General features: G+C 46.1%; 1 protein-coding gene across 3 annotated transcripts in view; it reads left to right on the top strand.

The window, feature by feature from the left end:
• Window positions 1-213: 213 nt before the first annotated feature.
• The window catches only part of Acap2 (ArfGAP with coiled-coil, ankyrin repeat and PH domains 2), a 110,436-nt gene continuing 90,952 nt past the window's right edge, over window positions 214-19,697 (top strand). Inside the window, exon 1 of one of the 3 annotated variants that reach the window (XM_050159813.1) lies at window positions 214-739. In XM_050159813.1, coding sequence (XP_050015770.1) covers window positions 687-739 — 53 coding nt within the window. In that variant the 5' untranslated portion in view covers window positions 214-686. The remainder of the gene's footprint in view (window positions 740-19,697) is intronic. The other 2 variants (XM_050159811.1, XM_050159812.1) reach the window with 2 other exon arrangements.

Raw genomic sequence — 19,697 nt, 5'->3', positions numbered from 1 at the left:
CAATTTCCAAATCATTAAGCGGTGGAACCAATACGCGAAAGGTTATCAAACGTGCCCTCACGCCTCTCCCGGCCTCAGTTTCTCTAAACTGAAAGGCTTAGTCTAATCCTTTCCTTGTCATAATTTCTGCTCTTAGATCTCTACTGATTGCTGCCAAAGCTGCTTTAAAGAGCACATCTTCCTTTCAGACCCAAGGGAGGGGGTGAGGGATGGGTGGGGGGTGGAGGGGGGGGCTGAGAGACGCGGGCCACGTGACTTCCTTCCTTTTCAGGGCGCCTGCGTGGCCAGCCTCCTAGCAACCCGCGCATCCCGCCTAACGACACCAGCGCACCGCGGTTGGCTGTCGCAGTGGCCGTGCACCTCCCGCGGGCGGTGCTGCCGGAAGCCCCTCCCGTGGCCGCGGCTTGGTGGCTGGCTGGCCGCGGCTGTCACTCCGGAGCGTTTTCCCCCGGCCGGCGCTCAGCTGGGGCGGAGGAAGAGGCGGCCTGGGCCTGCCGAGCTGTTGCAGTCTTCGCGGCTGCTATGTCCAGGGTGCACGGTGCCCTCCGCAGCTCCGTGCAGCGCTAGAGGCGGCCGAGCGCCCGCCGACGCCGCCCAGATCCCCGGTGCCACCGCTCCTCCGCTCCTCCACTCCTGCAGCTCCCGCTGCTCCTCCGGCGTCGCCTGCGAGGCCAGGCGGAGGAAAGATGAAGATGACGGTGGATTTCGAGGAGTGCCTGAAGGACTCGCCCCGCTTCAGGTAACGCTGCCCGGTCGCCCGGTGCCTCCCGGAGCCGCCTCTCCCGGCGGCGGGGCGAGAGAACCGGTCTTGGGGAGCGGCCACTGAACCCCGGATCACTCGTCAACCCGGGGAGCATTCGCTGGCCCCGGTAGTGCCCGCCGGCTGCGGGAGCGTTGACTGACCCGGGAACACCCGCCAGCCCTCGGCAGCACCCACCGACCCTGGGTGCATCGTTGGCTCTCGGGTACACCCACAGATCCTGGGTACACCGCCGACCCCGGGCACTCCAGCCAGCTCCGGGAGCACCGCGGGCCCTCAGTCCGCGCCTTTCGACGGGGCGGGCCGCAGCCTTTCGCCCGCAGTCCGAGGCGTGGCCGAGAGGGGACGTCGCCTCTTCTGCCCTGGCTCACAGCCGCCTCTCCCGGAGCCCGGGCACCGCCGCATCGCTAAAGTCGCGTCCCTTCTCTGGCGCTCTTCCTCTCCCTTTCCTTCCGCTGCGCGTCGGCGCCCACCTCCCCACCCCCCTGCACGCCAGCTTTCTGGGCATCCTTGCGGGTCACTTAGTTCCTCTTCCCGCTTCTCAGCGGCCCTCGGCCGCGGAGGAGGGGGCATGGGCCTCAGGGAAGCGTCGGCGGCGGATTCGACAGAGTCGGGGCTGGAGGGGCTGTTGAACCACCTATTCTAGCCACTCTTGACCGCCACGATCTGCTCTGCCTTCGGTCGAAGCTTTTGGAAGAGGTGCAGGGTTGAGGCTAGACAAGATAGCGTTTCTGCTTTGAGAACGGAAGTAGGAGGGCCCCGAAGATTGCATTTGTGTTCCTCTTCCCGCGGCCCCGAGGGCCCTGGATCACAGTCGGATGCTCCCAGTGGATCTGTCACAAAACTGATGTGGTGGCATTTGGATTCACATGGGCTTGCCTGCCTTCCACGTGAGAGGCGGCAGTACTGAAGGGGTCCAGAATCCGTGCTCTTTGGAGCATTATCGGAAACTCTGGGTTTGGAGAATGGAGCTTTTCTAGGCTGTGGTTTACAGTGTACTGGATAGGACTGGCTTTAGGCCTAAATAAGACCTTAAAACTTCTGTTACATAGTGACATTTTATGAAAGCTTCCTCTGAGCATTGGTGTGTGTGTGTGTGTGTGTGTGTGTGTGTGTGTGCGCGTGCGTGCGCGTGTGTGTGCGCGCCCACCGAGCTCCCTGCCTAGTGTGTATTGTAAATTCTTGCACCCTCCGGGAACTAGCTGTTCTCAGCCTTCTGACTGTTAATTTGGCATCCCATTCTCCTCTCCAAGAAGAGGAAGGGGACGTGTAGAATGAGGGAAGTTAGAGGAAACTTAAGGACACGTTGCCTTTGTTCTTTTCTAGACCTAAGTTTTATTTGACTTTAGTGGTTGCGAGCAAACACAGCTCTGCACTGTCATTGCCATTAGATTTTGACAGTTTTATGTTCTGGGTGAATTGAAGGACGCTGGAGACCCAAACAAATTGTTTAGGGCAGCCTTGGAGGTTAGCTTTCCTGACTGGGCCCCAAATGAAGTAATTTTAAAATAATACCTTGGGAAGTTTTGCTTATTTTGAAAGTTTTGCTTAGCTGATTCAGCTGTTTGTGTTTGTGTGTGTTATATGTTCATGTGTGTGTGTGCAGGTGTGTGTGTGAAGGCCAGCGCTAGTCACTGGGTGTCTGCCTCAGTTACTTCCCACCTTGTCTTTTGAGACGGCTCCCACTGAACCCCAGGCTTGCTGATTTGGCTAGACTGGCTGGCCAGCAGTATCTAGGGATCCTCCCATCTCTGTCTCCCTAGCGCTGGGATTATAGGTATAGTGAGGTACCTTTTTTTTAAACATATGTTTTGGGGAATCAAACTCAGTTCCTTTGGCTTGTGTGGCAAGCGCTTTTCCCCACCGGGCGGTCTCCCCAACCATCAGCTCTTTATCTTCACAGGAAGTAACAACTGTTTTTTGTTTGTTTGTTTGTTTTCTTTTTAGAGACTGTAAGCTTTGTGCTTCCCTAGTTTCAGATAAATTTGATTTGGAAAAAAAAAAGGCAAGTTAAGGGAAGTGCTTTGGGTAGGCGTCTGGCCTTTGATGTTGGTTACATGTCACGTGACACTTTCTTTTTAAAGTAACCATTGAATATAAAGGAAGAATTCAAGATGCCAGGTTGTTATGGCGTGACGTGGTGAACTTTTTTGTTCAACTTGATTGTAATATTTTGCCCTATTTTATGTAGCTAGAGACTTCTAGCATATCTAGCCTCTGGCATTCCAGTTATTGTCAGCTGCAAACTGGGAACAGAGACCAAGGTTCCAAGAGCTCCAGTGTCTTGTATTCATTTTGGGGCCTCGTTTAGATTTACAGTAGAGAACAGTACCAAGAAGTCGACAGCCCCTTGTTCACATAATAATTGTAGTTTTCTGGGTTTCCACTATTGTGTAGATTTGTGTTGTATCTGAATAGGATATTTCATTAATATTAGTTCACATCACATGTATACTGGATAAAATTGACTTAAGAGTGTATGTGAATTTATTGGAACTCATATCAAAATAGAGAATTTGTGAGCTGTGGGGATGGGTGACTGATGCCTCTATGCCCATCAGACAGTGAGGCAGGAGGATTGTGAATTGGTGGCTAGTCTAGACATCTTAGCAAAAGCCCTGTCACTTGGACCGAGGGGATGGCTCAGTGGGTAGAGCACAGACGGTGTGATTCTGGGCCGAGGGGACGGCTCAGTGGGTAGAGCACAGACGGTGTGATCCTGGGCCGAGGGGACGGCTCAGTGGGTAGAGCACTGACGGTGTGATCCTGGGCCGAGGGGACGGCTCAGTGGGTAGAGCACTGACGGTGTGATTCTGGGCCGAGGGGACAGTTCAGTGGGTAGAGCACTGACGGTGTGATCCCGGGCCGAGGGGACGGCTCAGTGGGTAGAACATTGACGGCACAATCATTGAGGACCACCATAGTGTGGATCCCCAGCACACTTGTAAATGCTGGGCTGGCAATCTCAGCGCTTTGGAGGCAGAGATGGAGGCTCTGGAACACGTTGGCCAGCTAGACTAACAAGCTGGCTAGCTAGAGGGGCTGAATCAGAGCTCTGGGATCAAGTGACCCTTCCTAAATATATAAGGTGGAGAATGATGGAGAAACACCCACAGCTGGCCTTTACACATATGTGTGTGGGTGCTTAGACATACATACACCAACCTACATAAATATGCAAACATACATGCACACCACTCACATATACACATGCTCTGCTATTCGCTACTACCAAGGAAAGCAAGAGACATCCTGAGGGCTGGTCTCTGACTTTAATCCCTTAAAACCATTTCCCCTTTACTCACACTGGGGCTGGAGAGACAGCTCCGCTGTTAAGAGCACTGACCGCGCTCCAGTGAACCTGGGCTCGATTCCTGGCTCCTACGTGTCGGCTCAGAACTGTCTGTAACTACAGCTCCAGGAATCAGTGCCCTATTCTGGGCACGAGGCACACATGTGGTGCACAGACATACATGCAGGTCAAACATCTACACACAGAACATAATAAGGAAACACATTAAGGCCTGGTGGTAGTGGCACACGCCTTTATTCCCAGCACTCGGGAGGCAGAGGCAGAGGCAATCTCTGATTTTGAGACCAGCCTGGTCTACAAAGCCAGTTCTAGGACAGGACAGCCAGGGCTACATACACAGAGGAGTCCTTTCTCGAAAAACCAAGTGGGGGTGGGGGGATCAGAACAGAAACAGTGGAGCCTCACATTAAATTTTATACTTTCAGTATTGAAGATATTTTATGTACTTATCTACCACCAAAACCAAAAGCTTATGTTCCAAAGTGTAAATTTTAACTGTATAAAAGTTCATTGAGTTTTGTAGACTTTGGGTCCTGTTAATTTTGGGTCCTTTTATTTATTTGCAAGTTTTTATTTATTTATTTAATTTTATTTTATTTTTTGGTTTTTCGAGACAGGGTTTTTCTGTGGTTTTGGAGCCTGTATTTGCAAGTTTTTAAATAATAAAGTTTATAAAATAAAAATTCTTTCACAAAGTTAATCTTTTTTTTTTTGGTGTGGGGGGGGTTGTTTTTGAGACAGGGGTTCTCTGTGTAGCCCTGGCTGTCCTGAAACTCACTCTGTAGACCTGGCTGGCCTCGAACTCACAGAGATCCACTTCTCTCTGCCTTCCAAGTACTGGGATTAAAGGCGTGCGCCACCATGCTTGGCTCACGAAATGAATCTTATGGCATTTAAGTATGGCATTTGCGTGTAACTGATTTGGATGCTATAGACTTAGTGCAAAAGTCAGATCTTGTTGAGGAAAAGATTCACCACTTCTCAAACCTTCATTTCCCTGCTAAACTGCTGGGAAAACATGAGGGGATGTGGCTGAAGTAGGGGGAAAAGGATGCTGTTGCTGTGATTTGAATAATTTGAATAAACTCGGTGCTTTCTCTTTCATTCCAATGGTGGGTACTTTGATTTTTGCTGAATAGATTGGAGGGCACATTTCATTGTATAATTTTGGGTTCTATTTTTAGCTTTTAAAATACCAGTGTAAACGCTTAAAGGTCAAAATCTTGTTATAAAAATCTGCAAGAATGTAAATGTATCCAAATGTACCTTTTTTTTTAAAAGAGGGAATATTTGGGAGGCAGACATTTTAATTAATATTTACTGAAGTTTGAATTTGTGCCTGAGATTGTGAGTAATTTCTTGTTTGAATTTTCAGAACTCGTAATCCAAATTGTTTCTAGGCTTGGCATGTTGGAGGCACCTCTACAATTCCCAGTACTCAGGCTGCCAGAGGCAGAAGGATTGTGAGTTTGAGGCCAGCTAGGGCTATGCAGTGAGACTTTGAAAAAAGAAAAGATTTTTATTTTATGCGTGTGTGTGTTTTGCCTAAATGTATATCTGTGCATAAGTACAGCAGTCAGAAGAGGGTATCAGATCCCCAAGAACTGAGTTACAGACAGTTGTGAGCTGCCGTGTGGGTGTCGGGAATTGAACCCAGTTCTCTGGAAGAGCAGCCAGAGCTGAGCCATTTGAGTTCTTGTGCAGTATGTTTTCACACCGAGTAGTGTTCGTATACAAACACAATTACTGAGCTTTCAGACATATTTATTTATCTATTTATTTATTTTGAGACAGGGTTTCTCTATGTATCTCTGGAGCTCAGACGGTAGAGCAGGTGACAGAGATCCACCTGCCTCTGTCTCCCAAGTGCTGGGGTTAAAGGTGTGCACCACCACCTGGCATAGAACAAAACATTAGACATTAATGTTAAAATGTATTAAATATTAAAAGCTAGCTGCATATTTTGACTTTGTTAATGATGTAGAATTTAAAATGATGACTTTGGAATAAAAATAATTAAAAAAAATCGATCCAAGGGTTGTTATCTGCATGAATCTTGGTCTAGAAAATACCAAATGGGGCCATGTTGATAGCCTGGCAGTCAAGTGGGCACGTCTGATGACCTGAGTTGGCTCCTTGGAGACTGGCCGACTGGCTAATGAACCCCAGGCATTCGCCCGTCTCTGTACCCCAGCACTGGCTGTGGATGCTTGTTGGCACGCCCGCCTTTGCTTTAGTGTTTGAGACCTGAATTCAGGTTCTCAACGCTTATGCAGCAGGTAGTTAACCAACTGAGTCATGTCCCCAGGCCTGAAAAGGCATGTTTTAAAATTCGCCCTTCCAAGTAGTGTGGTGAATAGTCACCCATTGTCCCGCTCCATCCAGCTGGGATGTGCTGCTTCCTCTCCCCGTGCGGTCACCTTATATGCTGCCTGCCCATCAGCCACTCCGTGGTCTTAGTTCTCAGATGGACTGGGTGGGATTGTAGTGCTGTGTTTAAGCAGTCTTTGTCTTATTTAATAGTGGGCTGGAAGTCTGAGAGCCGTAGTGCTGGCAGATCTAGACAAAGGAAACTGTAAAGTGCTTCATTTATGGGAAAAGGCAAAATTCTCCATGAGAAAAGGAAAAACTGGCCTTACGCTGAGATTGCTAAGGCCTGCAATATTACTGCATGGCTGTGAACCATCCTCCTGAAGCTCATTTGTGTGTGGAATGTTCGGTCCCTGTCCAGCAGGGCTGTTTTGGAGGTCATGAAACATTAGGAATTGGGACTGGTTGGAAGTAGGTTCCTCAGGTTGTCCTTACGAAAGACCTGGTTCCCTCTTCCGGCTTTATTCCCGTCTACCTGTCACAAGGTGAATAGCTTCCACTGTGTCTTCTATCACTCTGATGTTCTGCCCATGGACACTGGGGCTGAGCAGCCATGGCTGGCCCCTTGGGAATCATGAGCACAAACAAACCCCTCCTCTCTTCTGGTGTTTATATCAGCGATTTTAGTCACCGCGACCTGAAACTGACTGATGCCAAATGTTGGTACCAGAGAAAGAGGGCTATTTCCACGACCGCCTCCTGATAGGTGCAGAAGCCTTTGGGAGCTGGTCTGAGGGAGCAATGCGGAAGAGTTTGGGGAAGTGGGCTAGCAGAACTCTCACGTGCTATGAACAGGTTAGTGGACGTTGTGCTGGGAGCTCAGAGGACCAGACAACTGAGAAGAATGCAGGCTCTGGGCTGAAGTGAGGCTTCTTTGGGGAACTGGAGTAAAGGCCATTGAGAATCCCTTCTACATTTTTTCATGGCTGGAGACTGTGGGAGACTGAATTAAAAGTGGTGGACTAGTTATATGGCGAGGAAAGTATTAAGGCAGTTTAGCATTCAGCAGCTGCCTAGCATTGCTGGCTGCTTCATTTAAGTGAAAAGGCAGCGAGGGTTGAGAATGAAGGGAACAGAATGACTTAAGAAACATGCATTGTGGTCGGAAGGCTGCTGTGACGATGGTGCTGAAGAAGGATCATTCCCGAGGAGGTTAGGACAACAGAGAAGACACCAACTACAGTTAGCCCTAATGGCTTCCTGGGAATTGGCCAGGACTCCAACCATAGCAGGCTCAAGGGCATAAACACATAAACTTATTAAGAAACTTTTACTTGGGATGAGAGCTTCACCCAGAAACAGGGCTTGCAACGTGCAGCCTAGGAAAGTGTTTTCCTATGATTCACTTCACTGTACTCTGCTGCTCAGGAACTCAGAGGCCAGTGCAGCCATGGTCCAAGATGGCACCACTCCAGCTGGTACAGAACTGGTCATTATCCATGTGACCCTGGTTGTAGGGTCATGGAGACTTCTAACCAGATCTCACAGAGAAGGCTGGGAGGCTGGGTAGACACCACGGGGCAGGGTGGGAGTCTACGCAGGCAGATCGTGTGGAGTTCTGAGGGTAAACACAGAGCTGCAGTGTAGACTCCAGGATGCTGGAGATAATAGCATTTTGCATTTGTTCTTTTTTTTTAATATTTATTTATTTATTATGTATACAATATTCTGTCTGTGTGCATGTCTGCAGCCAGAAGAGGGCACCAGACCTCTCTACAGATGGTTGTGAGCCACCATGTGGTTGCCGGGAATTGAACTCAGGACCTTTGGAAGAGCAGGCAATGCTCCTAACCACTGAGCCATCTCTCCAGCCCGCATTTGTTCTTTTGAGCAGGGTTGGAACTGTGACTCTCGGAGCTAACTGAGTTCATTTGACACCATAAAATTGGCATGAACTCTTGGAAGCCAGGGGCAAGATGAAATGCCCTCCAGAAGCTTATGTTACATGATTGATCCCTAAGTGGTGGCAATATTTTGGGAGATTGTAGCACCTTTTGTGAACCTAAGTAGAGGAAGTAGGTATGAGGGTGTAACTTGGAAGTTCATACCTAGTCCCAGGTTGTAGGTGTAGGTACAAGGGTGTAACTTGGAAGGTCTTACCTAGTCCTTGTTCCTTCCTCTCTGCTTTGCTTCCTGCCACGCCACGTGATGAGCTGCTTTGGTGTACTCTTCCTGTTGTGGTGGGTGGATCTTGGATATTAAATAAATCCATCCTCCTTTAAGTGGTTTCACTTCGCTCTTTGGTTACCGCAACAAGAACCATATGAATGAGTCTTCTAGCCCTCACTTTACTCACTATAGAGCGATTCATTTAAGTGACAAAGCAGTGAGAACTGCTTGAAAGTGCCTGACTATAGCCACAGAACTGTGCCCTTCTTACAGGGTGCTTTTTAAAACATTTAAACAACCTTTACTCTGAAATGATACGTGAGTGTGTGTGTGTGCGCGCGCGTGTGTGTATACATACGTATGTGAGTGTGTGCATGTGTGTGTGCGCGTATACATATGTATGTGAATGTGAGTGTGTGTGTGCATGTGTGTAGGGTCACACATTTGGTGCATGTGTGATGGTCAGAACAGTTCTTGCCCGTCCTGTGGGTTCCAGGCATTGCACTCAGATTTTTGGTTTACTGTCAAGCTGCTAATTTACCCGATGAGAAATCCTGCTGGCACTTCATTTGTTTCTTGTTTGAGTCTCACTCTGTAGTTTATGCTGGCCTAGGACCATAGTAATCCTCCTGCCTCAGCCTTTCATGCTGGGATTCCAGGTGTGAGCTGCTACCCCTGGTTTGTGTGAGTTTTGCTTTCCCCTCTCAACCAGCAGAAGTTGCAGACATTGGGCCAGCGAGATGGCTCCTCAGGTAAAGGCACTTGCCACCAAGGCTGACACCCCGAGTTTGATTCCCAAGAACTGGCTCTCCTGAGTTGGCCTTTGCCCTCCATATGAGTACGTATACATAAGCAAATAAATGTAATAAAATTAAAGTCACAGATAATAACATGTAATAAGCCCCTGTTACAATGGGAGAAGGCTTGTGGGTGGAACTTGACCTGGGTGCAAAGAGCCAGGGCAGACAGTGTTTAACATATACGAAGACTTCAGTGGTAATCCCTGAAACGAATCACACCAAGCCGTGTGACAGCAGATAAGAGACAGACACACAGATTCAGGTTTGTGTTGGGGCTGAGAACTGTAAACGTCACCAGAGAGGGTGCATCTGTTGACGAAGAGACTGTGGACACATTTTCAGTCGTGGTGGAGAAGTTGGATTAAGGCCCCATCCAAAGCAAGTCCTCAATGGCAAAACTAGGCTGTTCTGGAAGAAACCCAATAGAAGCGAGTGTTGAGGACCCTAAATTCTGGACGTTTGTTCCCCATAGTCACTACCAGCACCGCTGTGCCATCTGTCTTTTCTGCCTTGGCACGCGGACATTGAACTCTCTGACACATCCCAGGAAGCAGCATGGCTCCAGGAGGGTGCTCCGAGAGCACATTCATGTTAACTTTGTTCAAAGATTTGTTTTTATGTGTGTGAGCATTTGCCTGCATGTATGTGTGTGTGTCCTGTGCTTGCCTGGTGGCTGAGGAGACCGGGGAGGACACCAGATGGATCATCTGGAACTGGAGTTACAGGTGGTTGTGAGCTGCCAAGTGGGCCCTCTGCAAGCTCAGCAAGTGCTTTTAACTGCCTACCTGCCACGTGACTTTTATTATAGTGTATTGTTATGATAATTCTGTTTTTTATTCTCTTTTAAAAATGATGTATTTATTATGTATAGTGTTCTCTCTGTGTGTATGCCTGCCTGCCGGAAGAGAGCATCGGATCTCAGGGCTGTAAACTGCCATGTAGTTGCTGGGAACTGAACTCACGACCTCTGGAAGAGCAGCTAGTGCTCTTAACCTCTGAGCTATCTCATCTCTTTAGCCCTAATACTACTTTATTGTGGTTACGCTTCTCTGCCTAATTTGTAAATTAAACATTCAAGTAGGCATGCATCATAGGAAAAGATATTTATAGGATTTGGTATTAGCTGCAGTTTTAGAACTCTGCTGGGGATTTGTTTTTCCTCTTTCTTTCAGTGTTAGAGGTTGGATCTAGGACCTCACGCAAGCTGGCAAGTGCTCTACCCTCAGCCCTAGCACCCAGCTGCAATATCCCTTTGGATAACAGAACAAAATTACCCTTTAAGCTGCAGGAGAGCAGCAAAGGGCTTTAAAAAAAAAAAAAAGATTATGTAAACTGGGCACATTCCCTGTGCCTATAGGTCCAGCTACCGGGGAGGGCCAGGCAGGAGGAGCTGTCTGGAATGACGTCACAGGGAAGGGGGAGTAACTGACGGGCGTACGTGTTGGACTGAAGGAGGGCGATGGGGAGAACACCAGGAGGAATATTAACAATTTAATCGTGCGTCTTACAAATTATGGCCAGAGTATGCACTGGTTTATTTACTCATAGGAAACTAAACCTGACAGGACTAACCATTTTGGTTTTTGTGGCATTAGCCAGAAATACGTGTAAGTAAATGAAACTTTTCCTGTTGACAGTCTTTTTAGAACGGTTTTTAGCTCACAAGTGTTTTGGGTTTAGTCTGTTTCAGCGTTCTGTTCCATGAGAAGCTGTAATAGTGAACTGAAAGTTCGTCCCTCTGAGTTTTTCTTTAAAGTGTTGAAAATGCAAGGAGACGGCGCTTTGGAGGTTATGTTTGTGTAGGTGTTGTGTGTGTGTGTGCGTGCGTGTGAGTGTGCGAGTACGTGTCTGTGTGCATGTGTGTGTGTATGTGACAGAGAGGTGTGTGTGTGCATGTGCAAATGTGTTTGTGTGTATGAGAGAGAGAGAACACTACATTCTTGCACTACTCTTACTTTTGCACCAGGGTCTTGTCATGGCTGTGATGAGGTCATGTACCACCATGCCTGGCAAAGTAAAAGAACTTTCTTTTGGAAGCACTCTGTAAATGCAACACATCTTTAGCTCTTCCCCCTCCGTTTTTTGGAGCTAGGGTCTCACCATGGGGCCCAGGAGAACCTTGAGCTTAAGATCCTCCTGCCTTTCCCAGCCCCTAACACCGGGATTCTAGGCATGTGCCACCGTTCTTGATGCCTTTTTCTTTTAAAAGAAAAATTCAAATGGTCTAGGCATGATGGTGGACACCTTAAATCTCAGCACTCAGGAGGCAGAGGCAGGGGGGTGTCTGTGAGTTTGAGGCCAGACGGGTTTACGTAGGGATTTCCAGGCCAGCCAGGGCTACCTGGTGAGACCCTGTCTCAAACAAGAAACAAAATAAAACTACAACAACAAGAGGAAAGAAATAGTAGAAAGAGATATTAAATATTGTTTAGCCCTCTCTGCCCCATCCCCACTTATGTCTACTGATATTTCTAGATTGTAGCTGTGTTCACAGTGTCTAAGGTGAGGTAATATGGTTATCACTGTCCTTCTATTTTTCAATGTGAAAAATGTTTATTTGTCTAATTAATAAAATTTCACTTATTTATTATATATAGTGTTATCTAAAAATTGACAAATAATAATTGTGTTTTGAGGACACAGTGTATATACACTTGTACAGACACTAAAATTTGATCAGATCAGAATAATTGGCATACACATTACCTTAGATGTTTATCATTTCCTTGTGTTGGAGACAGTTAAAGTCTTCCCTAGTAGCTATTTGACATTGTTTAATGTTGCTAACTCTAGTTATCTGGTTATCCTAAAGTGCTGTAGGACATCCCGTTACTCTGCCAACTCAACTGCGCTTGTGCGGGTTAACCATCCTTCCTTCATTCTGATACAGTTTTGTGTTTTTCCTAACTGTTTAGGAAATCAGACAGGTTTTCTGCTATTGTCCCTGAGCCACCTGAACCAGAATGAGATATCTAGAGGGAAAAAAAAAAATCAATGGACTCATGCTTGTAATCTCTGACCTTGAGAGGCTGAGGCAGGGGCATTGTCTTAAGTTTGAGGTCAGCTTTGGTTATATAGTGAGTTCAGGGTCAAGCTGGACTGCAGAGTGAGTTCCAAGCCAGCCTGGGCTATCTAGAAGGACCCCGTCTCAAAAAGAAGTAACTACCCCTCCTCCAAACATCCCCAACAACCTCACAAACAAACAGCTAATGAGATGTAGGCTTGTAAGTGGTTTTTAAAGACTGGCTGGTCTCATAATCACTTTGTAATCATAAATTATAGCACTGGAGAGGTGGAGGCAGGATCAGGATTAAAGTCTATCCAGGATTAAAGGCACATAGTAAGTGCCTGGCTAGCCTCGTGCCCTAGTTTTTCTGTTCCCGAGGTGCCGCTCTGTGCCATCCCAAGGCAGCGTGGCAGTGCTGTTACAAGGTCCTCTTGTGAGGCACAGTGTTGATTTGGAGAGACACTTTAAATCACATCTGATTATCTGATGCTGTGTGTGACAGATCAACTGAAAGAGAGTCAAAACGACCCTTTTATTTTGCTTATGATTCAGGAGTCAGAGGTTTGGAAAAGAGCCTGGCTGGCTGGCTCAGCTCTGACTCATCTTCCCTAGAATCTCCTGACATGGCCCAGGCTGGGAGACCCACTTCAGCCCATGTGTCTGATGTCCTGGCATCCTTGGATCCGTCTGTCCTTCCCACCCGGCATCTCATTTGTCTCTCCGTGTAACCTGGGCCTCTTATTGCATGTTACTGCCAATGTAGTTGTATGTTCAAAGTAGTTTGCTTCTAGGGAACGAGAAAATTAAAGGGTTGGGAGTTGTGCCTGGACTAGCAATGTTAATGTTATCATATTCTTTTAAGGTGCCACCCAGCTCAAGGGGGCAGAGAAATACAGTCGCTCTGTGTGTGTATGTGTGACGCTGGAAATGGAGCCTCTTGTCTCGTGCACGCCAGGCAAGTGCTTCGCCAGCGACTTCTATCTCCAGGCTTTTGTTTTGACTTTTTATCTTGAAATAGGGTCTTATTTGCCCAGACTGGTCTTGAGTTTATTCTTTAGCTTAACAGGCCTTGAACTGTCTTCTGAATAGCTGCGATTACAGACCTATGCTCCTGCCATATTCTTCATCTTTACTGGGGGTGGTAAAGTCATGTTGGGAGCGATTGATACTGTTTTCTTGTGGCCACAGCAGGATACCTTAAAAGACAACTTGAGGAAAGAAAGAGGGGTTTATTTTGACTCCGGTTTGAGATAACACAGTCCATCACATGGGGAAGGCTTGGCAGGGGTATTAGGCGGCTAGTCAGGAGGAGGCAGAGACCAGTGCTGGACCGTCACTCGCTGCCTTCCACTGCTAAGCCATGGGAAGGAAAGTTAAAGTGCAGCGAGGTTGGGTGAAGCCCGGGCAGTGGGTTTGCCACTTGATATCTCCCTTTCTAGAAGGGGTCACCATGCCTTTGGAGTCGTGAGCCGAACAACTAAAAGACTAAAAATCAAAACCTACCCACACTAAAGGAAGGGATTTTTGCCCATTAAATTGATGACTTCAAGAGTTCCCGTACTGCCAGGCATGGGGTGCACACCTTTTATCCCAGCACTTGGGAACAGAGGCAAGACCAGCCTGGTCTACATAGTGTGTTCCAGATAGCTGGAGCTGTGTAGAGACCTTGTCAGTCATCCCCCTCCCCCAACAAAGCTAAACAAAACCAGTAGGCAAAAGGTACTGGGAAACAATTCTCAGACAGTAGGAGAGAGTGTAGTCAGTGCATTCATGAGTGTGGGGCCGTGTGCCAGGGAGAACACAAGGAGTCAGAGGATGGTGCACATAAGGAGTGGCCTCTGGAGGTTGAACTCTGAACTCTGGTTGCCAGGCTTGCGTGGTGAAGCACCTTTACCGGCTGAGTCATTTGCTGTCTCACACATCACAATTTAAAATGCATATATTTTGGGGCCTGGAAAAATGGCTCCGTGGGTAAAAGTGCTTGCCACCAAGACTGACAAACTTGAGTCTGATCCCTTGGATCCACATGGCAGAATGAGATAGCTGCCTCCTATGCAGGTTGTCCTCTGAACACACACAAAAACTACAAATCAATAAAAAATGCATATTTTGATTGGTATTTTTTATATCTGGGACTACCTTCTGAGAAATAATAGGGTGAGTGTGGTATGCACAGTCAGTGCAAACAAGGTTATTTATCAGAGCGTTATTTATCAAAATTATTATTTATCAAAAATAATGCAAAATAATATAGAACATTGGCAAAGTAGAATTTCTCTAGTTATTAATTTTACAGTTATAATTTTGCAATTATAAGGGCTAGGGATGTGTTTGCCTGGCGTGTGCAAGGACCCCATGTGATGATCCCAGTCCTGCAGCGAGGAGAAGCTAAAGGAGGAGGAGAAAGAAGAAAAGAAGAAAACATGGCTGATGTCCATGAAAGTTTTTGCATATACTAGACTTCTCCTGAATCCACTGTTTATTCCTCCCATGCTAGCGAGGTGTCTGTCAGCCCAGTTTACAGACCTGAAACACAGGACAGATACAACACACAGTTTACAGACGTGAGACACAGGACAGATACGACACACAGCTTAAAGACATGAGACACAGAACAGACACACACAGTTTTATTAAGTGGTAGAGAACAATTTGGATTTCAGTTTGGCCCTGATTCTGTGTAGAGTCTTAAGTCAAGACTTGGCCATCTGTGGCCCCTCTGCCTGATGGACGTGCAGAAGTCACACGGGACTTCTTGTGGAATAGCCTGGCTCAGCATAATGCCCTTCTGTCCCTATTCTGAAATTTTAAATAATGTTTAAATAAGAGGTCATACCTGTTTCTGTTTTGTATTAAATCTTGAAAATTATGTCACCCTTAATTTATACCTGTGAGCTCAGCTTTTACATCTTAAAAAGTTAAGAAAGAAAACTTATAATCTGTAAACAGATAATTCTATATAGAATTTCAGTGTCCATAAAACTACGTAGTTTCTATATTTACCTACCACCCCACCTTCCCTTTGTCTGTGCCACCTGTACCAGAGTACAAGTAGCTATATGTGGGTTCTATATCTATAGGTATGTATAGATACATATCTATATCTATTACCACAGAGTGAAGATAATTTAGAAGAGAGAAAATTGTGTCTGAAATAAATATGAATGAGCATTTTTCTTGTCAATGTTTCCAGATAGTATGGCAAATATTTACATGTGAAGTATTGTAAAATATATAAGTGTCTGTATGTGTGTGTAAGTGTTATATACAAATATGACAACATTTTATATCAGGGCCTTGAGCATCTGCAGAGTTTGGAACTCTGCAGTAGCCAGGATGACCTCGCTTGCCCTTTGGTGCTTTGTGTTAACCTTACTAGCCCCTGCTCTGAGCCATGCATTGTTACAGCCCCATTCACGAAAACGTGAGGATGTGGACCTCACGTTACATGGATGATACACACTGGTGTGCATGAAAAAAGTAGATCAAGTAGTAGAATGCATGATACGACACTCATAGGTCCAAGCATACATGTAACAAAAGTCTGAGGTGAGGAGGAGAAAGGTTGACCAGGGCCATGGTGTCATGATGAGGGGTGGCATCCCTGTACTGTTGCACAGTGGTGTGACTGTGGACAGTCATGTACTTATTTATGGATTTTGTTTTGAATGTTTTCAATATGGAGAAATAGCGAAAGTTTGAATGGATTTGTTTACTCTGTTTTAAACACTAAACTGTATCCATGTATTAAAAAAGTACTCTCTTTTGTTCAGTGGTGGTCACAGTTTTTATAGTTTATTAGCCTTTGCTTTTGAAACTTGCTTCATCATGTCAGATCACGTCACAGCAGAACCGTCCTTCTTGTGGCTTTGCCAGCTCCAGCACGGGCCTTTGCACTCGCCCCACCCCCCATTCCGTCCTTTCCTCTCACTGTTCCTTGAGGTCTCTTTCTCTCTCCTTCAGACCTGTCTTGCGGGTGTGATTGGGCTCCTTTTCCTATGTATGATCCTAGGAATCATAAGTATTGCAGATTGTCTTGCTACCACCAAATAGTTTTGAATCCCAATCCACAGATGACACCTGGTGTGTCTTGCTCAGTTTGGCTAACTTCAGTGTTTGTCTTAGTACTGTTACCAGCGGAGGACACCGGTGACGTCGCTGGACTTCCTGGTCTGGTGATCACTGTGTTGTTGGAGATGGCTGTGATCCTCCAGCGGCCAAGAGACAGCAATACTGGTTTCTATGTGTTGATCAAAACAGCGCTGGAAGGCTGGCGTGTAGCTTTGTGGGTGACTCCTGCCAGCACGCAGGAACCTCTGGTACTCTAGGTTTGATCCCAGCACACCCCATCCCTCAAAGGAGAAACTGTTGACATAGTTTAGTTCTGAGAAATGGGAGTGTGCATCTGTACGTATTGTGCTTCCTGTCCTGTCCTTATTCTTTTGTTTCTTGGTGGGAATCGAACCCAAGGCTCACACATGCTAGGCAGTCACTCTGCCCATTCCCATTTTGTATATAATCTTTACAGAAATCAGTGCAATGAGTAAAAACCAAAACTCTTTTTTTTTTTTTGGTTTTTCGAGACAGGGTTTCTTTGTGGCTTTGGAGCCTGTCCTGGAACTAGCTCTGTAGACCAGGCTGGTCTCGAACTCACAGAGATCCGCCTGCCTCTGCCTCCTGAGTGCTGGGATTAAAGGCGTGCGCCACCATCGCCCGGCTTTAAAACCAAAACTCTTATTGGGGAAAAGATGCCCTTTCTGTTTTGTGGGTGCTGGGGGCCTAGATTCCGGTTCTCAGGTTTATGCAGCAAAAGCGCTTACCTGACCCACTGAGCCATTCACCCCACCACATACTGAGGGTTTTGGGGAAATTATTTTAGTGTATTATAGTATGAAACAGAAAGATACAACCTGGAATAAAATGAGCTGTCCAAGTACATTCTGAAACAATATGGGGAAGTTAAATGGGTATGAGACGTTAAATTACTTTTAACATTGTATTTATTTTATAGGTTGGTTTTTTTTTTTTTTATATCAATTTGACATAAACTATAGCTTCAGCTTGGAAGAAGGAGCCTCAGTTGGCAAATTGCCTCTATCAGATTGGCCTGTGGGTGTGTCTGGGCATTTTCCTGATTGATGGTTTATGTGGGAGGGCCCACTGTGGACGGTGCCCCTCCTGGGCAGGGGGTCCTGGGTGGTTTGAGAAAGCAGGCTGAGCAAGTCATGGGAAGCAAGCTGTTGAACACCACACCTCTGTGGTCTTTGCTTCAGTTCCTTGGCTTCCCTGGGTAATGGACTGTAACCTGTGAGCCAAGTGAACCCTTTCCTCCCTAAGCTGCTTTTGGTCAATGTGTTTAGCATTGCAACAGAGCTACAGGCTAGGGTATTTGATAGTAGTGAGGAGATTGTGCTACAATTTATTTGTTAAAGCTGAAAGGTAATAGGTGTGGGGGATTTGCTTTAAAGTATATGACAGTGTGGGACCATATGCAGCAAGTATAAGGAAGTGCTGATAGTTGAGACAGCCAGGAGGGTGCAAGGGATACATTGTTACTGCTCTGATTTTTGTGCCCTTGACTCATTTTGTAAGGTTACAGAAGACATACTCTGACACTTCATCTTTGACACATAAAAAAATTCAACCAGAATGTTGAATTGTATATGAAGATTTTCCCAAATGTTTATTACTTTTTCCAGAGGAGTTTTTTTTTTTTATAAGGTGGCCAAGATGTGTATGCCAAAAGTACTTATTCCTAATTATTTGTTATACAAAAAATTCTCAGCAAAAACTGTTTGTTTCTGAATCTTTTGAAAAGAGCCCAACATCTGAAGTTTGAAGTAGTTGTACTCTTATTGTATTTATTGAACCTCCCTCCGAACCGTATGCCTCTTTAACTATGGCAGAAATCTAGATACTACAAAAGAAAAGTTCTATATGAGTTACAAACCCATTTAAATCAAAATGCCACTGAGAATTGTAGGACACCATTGTAGAGATCTCGGGCTTGTCAATCAGCCATTGTGTTTGCACTGTGTGATCTTCTCTGTGATTGCAGCACAGATGCGTCGCTGCCGCCGCCTTGCTGTGATTCTAGCAGAGGTAAACAATGGCTGCTCTTCTGATCGCAGTCCAGCAGCTGTGCTGTGGTCATAGGGGCTAGAAGTGGTTATTGAAGTAAAGTGTGGCAGCATTGCAGACGTTTATTTGATCCCAAGGAGCATAACACATGACTTGGTATCTACCCAGCCCCCCCCCCCCCCAGTATTAAGAGTGTTCAGTTATTCATTCATTCGTTTGTTTATTTATTTGTTTGTTTCCGGTGTGCTGGGATTAACCAGCATGTGCCACTGTACTTGTCTTGTATTTTATTGTTTAATGGGTCACTTGAGAAGTCACCAGGCAGTCAAGAGAGGTAGTTCTGAATCAGAAGTGCTTGTCACAGTCATATGGTAAACTTTTTCCAGAATACTTTTGGGTCTATTCAGATCTACTGAGTCAGAATTTTGGGAGTGAACAAGACTCGGACATAGATACCTTGAAAAAGTTTTGTGGATTGTTGTGAGGAGGCCACTTGTTTGTTTCCCAACTGCTCAGCCCTGAAATAATCACACAGAAACCATATTATTTAAGTCACTGCTTGGTCCATTAGCTCTAGCTTCTTACTGGTCAACTCTTACATCTTAATTTAACCCATCTCCATTAATCTGTGTATAGCCACGTGGCTGTGGCTTACTGGATAAATTTCTAGCATCTCTGTCCCGCAGGGCTACATGGTTTCTCTCTAATGCCTCCTTCTTTCTTCCAGCATTCAGTTTAGTTTTCCCTGCCTACCTCTATTCTCTGTACAGGCCCAAGACAGTTTCTTTATTAACCAATGGTATTCACAGCATACAGAGGGGAATCCCACATCAGTAGGTCATTCTGATGTCGACCCCAACACACTTTTCTTTATCTAGTTAGTCTAATATTTACTGACTTGGCATAATTTTCTACCTGTTTTCTATAACACTTTTCCTTATTTTGTCACATAGAACAAATGCTTTCTTTTTTGGGGGTGTGGGGTTGTTTGAGATAGGGCTTCTCTGTCTGTGTAGCCTTGACTGGCCTTGAACTCACAGAGATCCGCCTGCCTCTGCATCCTGAGTATTGGGATTAAAGGCATGTGCCACCACTGCCCAGTTAAACAGTGTTTTCAAGTTGAAAATCAAAATGGTTTTAACAAACAAGTGATGTGTTGGCGTTTGCATTTGGCAAATCTCAATCCCTCTCTCTCTCTCTCTCTCTCTCTCTCTCTCTCTCTCTCTCACACACACACACACACACACACACACACAC

Source organism: Alexandromys fortis, unplaced genomic scaffold (assembly GCF_014885135.2).
Source record: "Alexandromys fortis isolate MF-2015 unplaced genomic scaffold, M_Fortis_MF-2015_v1.1 scaffold_119, whole genome shotgun sequence".
NCBI classification, from domain to species: Eukaryota; Metazoa; Chordata; class Mammalia; order Rodentia; family Cricetidae; genus Alexandromys; species Alexandromys fortis.
Note: the sequence above shows the minus strand (reverse complement) of the source record. Positions and strands in the feature narration are given on the sequence as shown.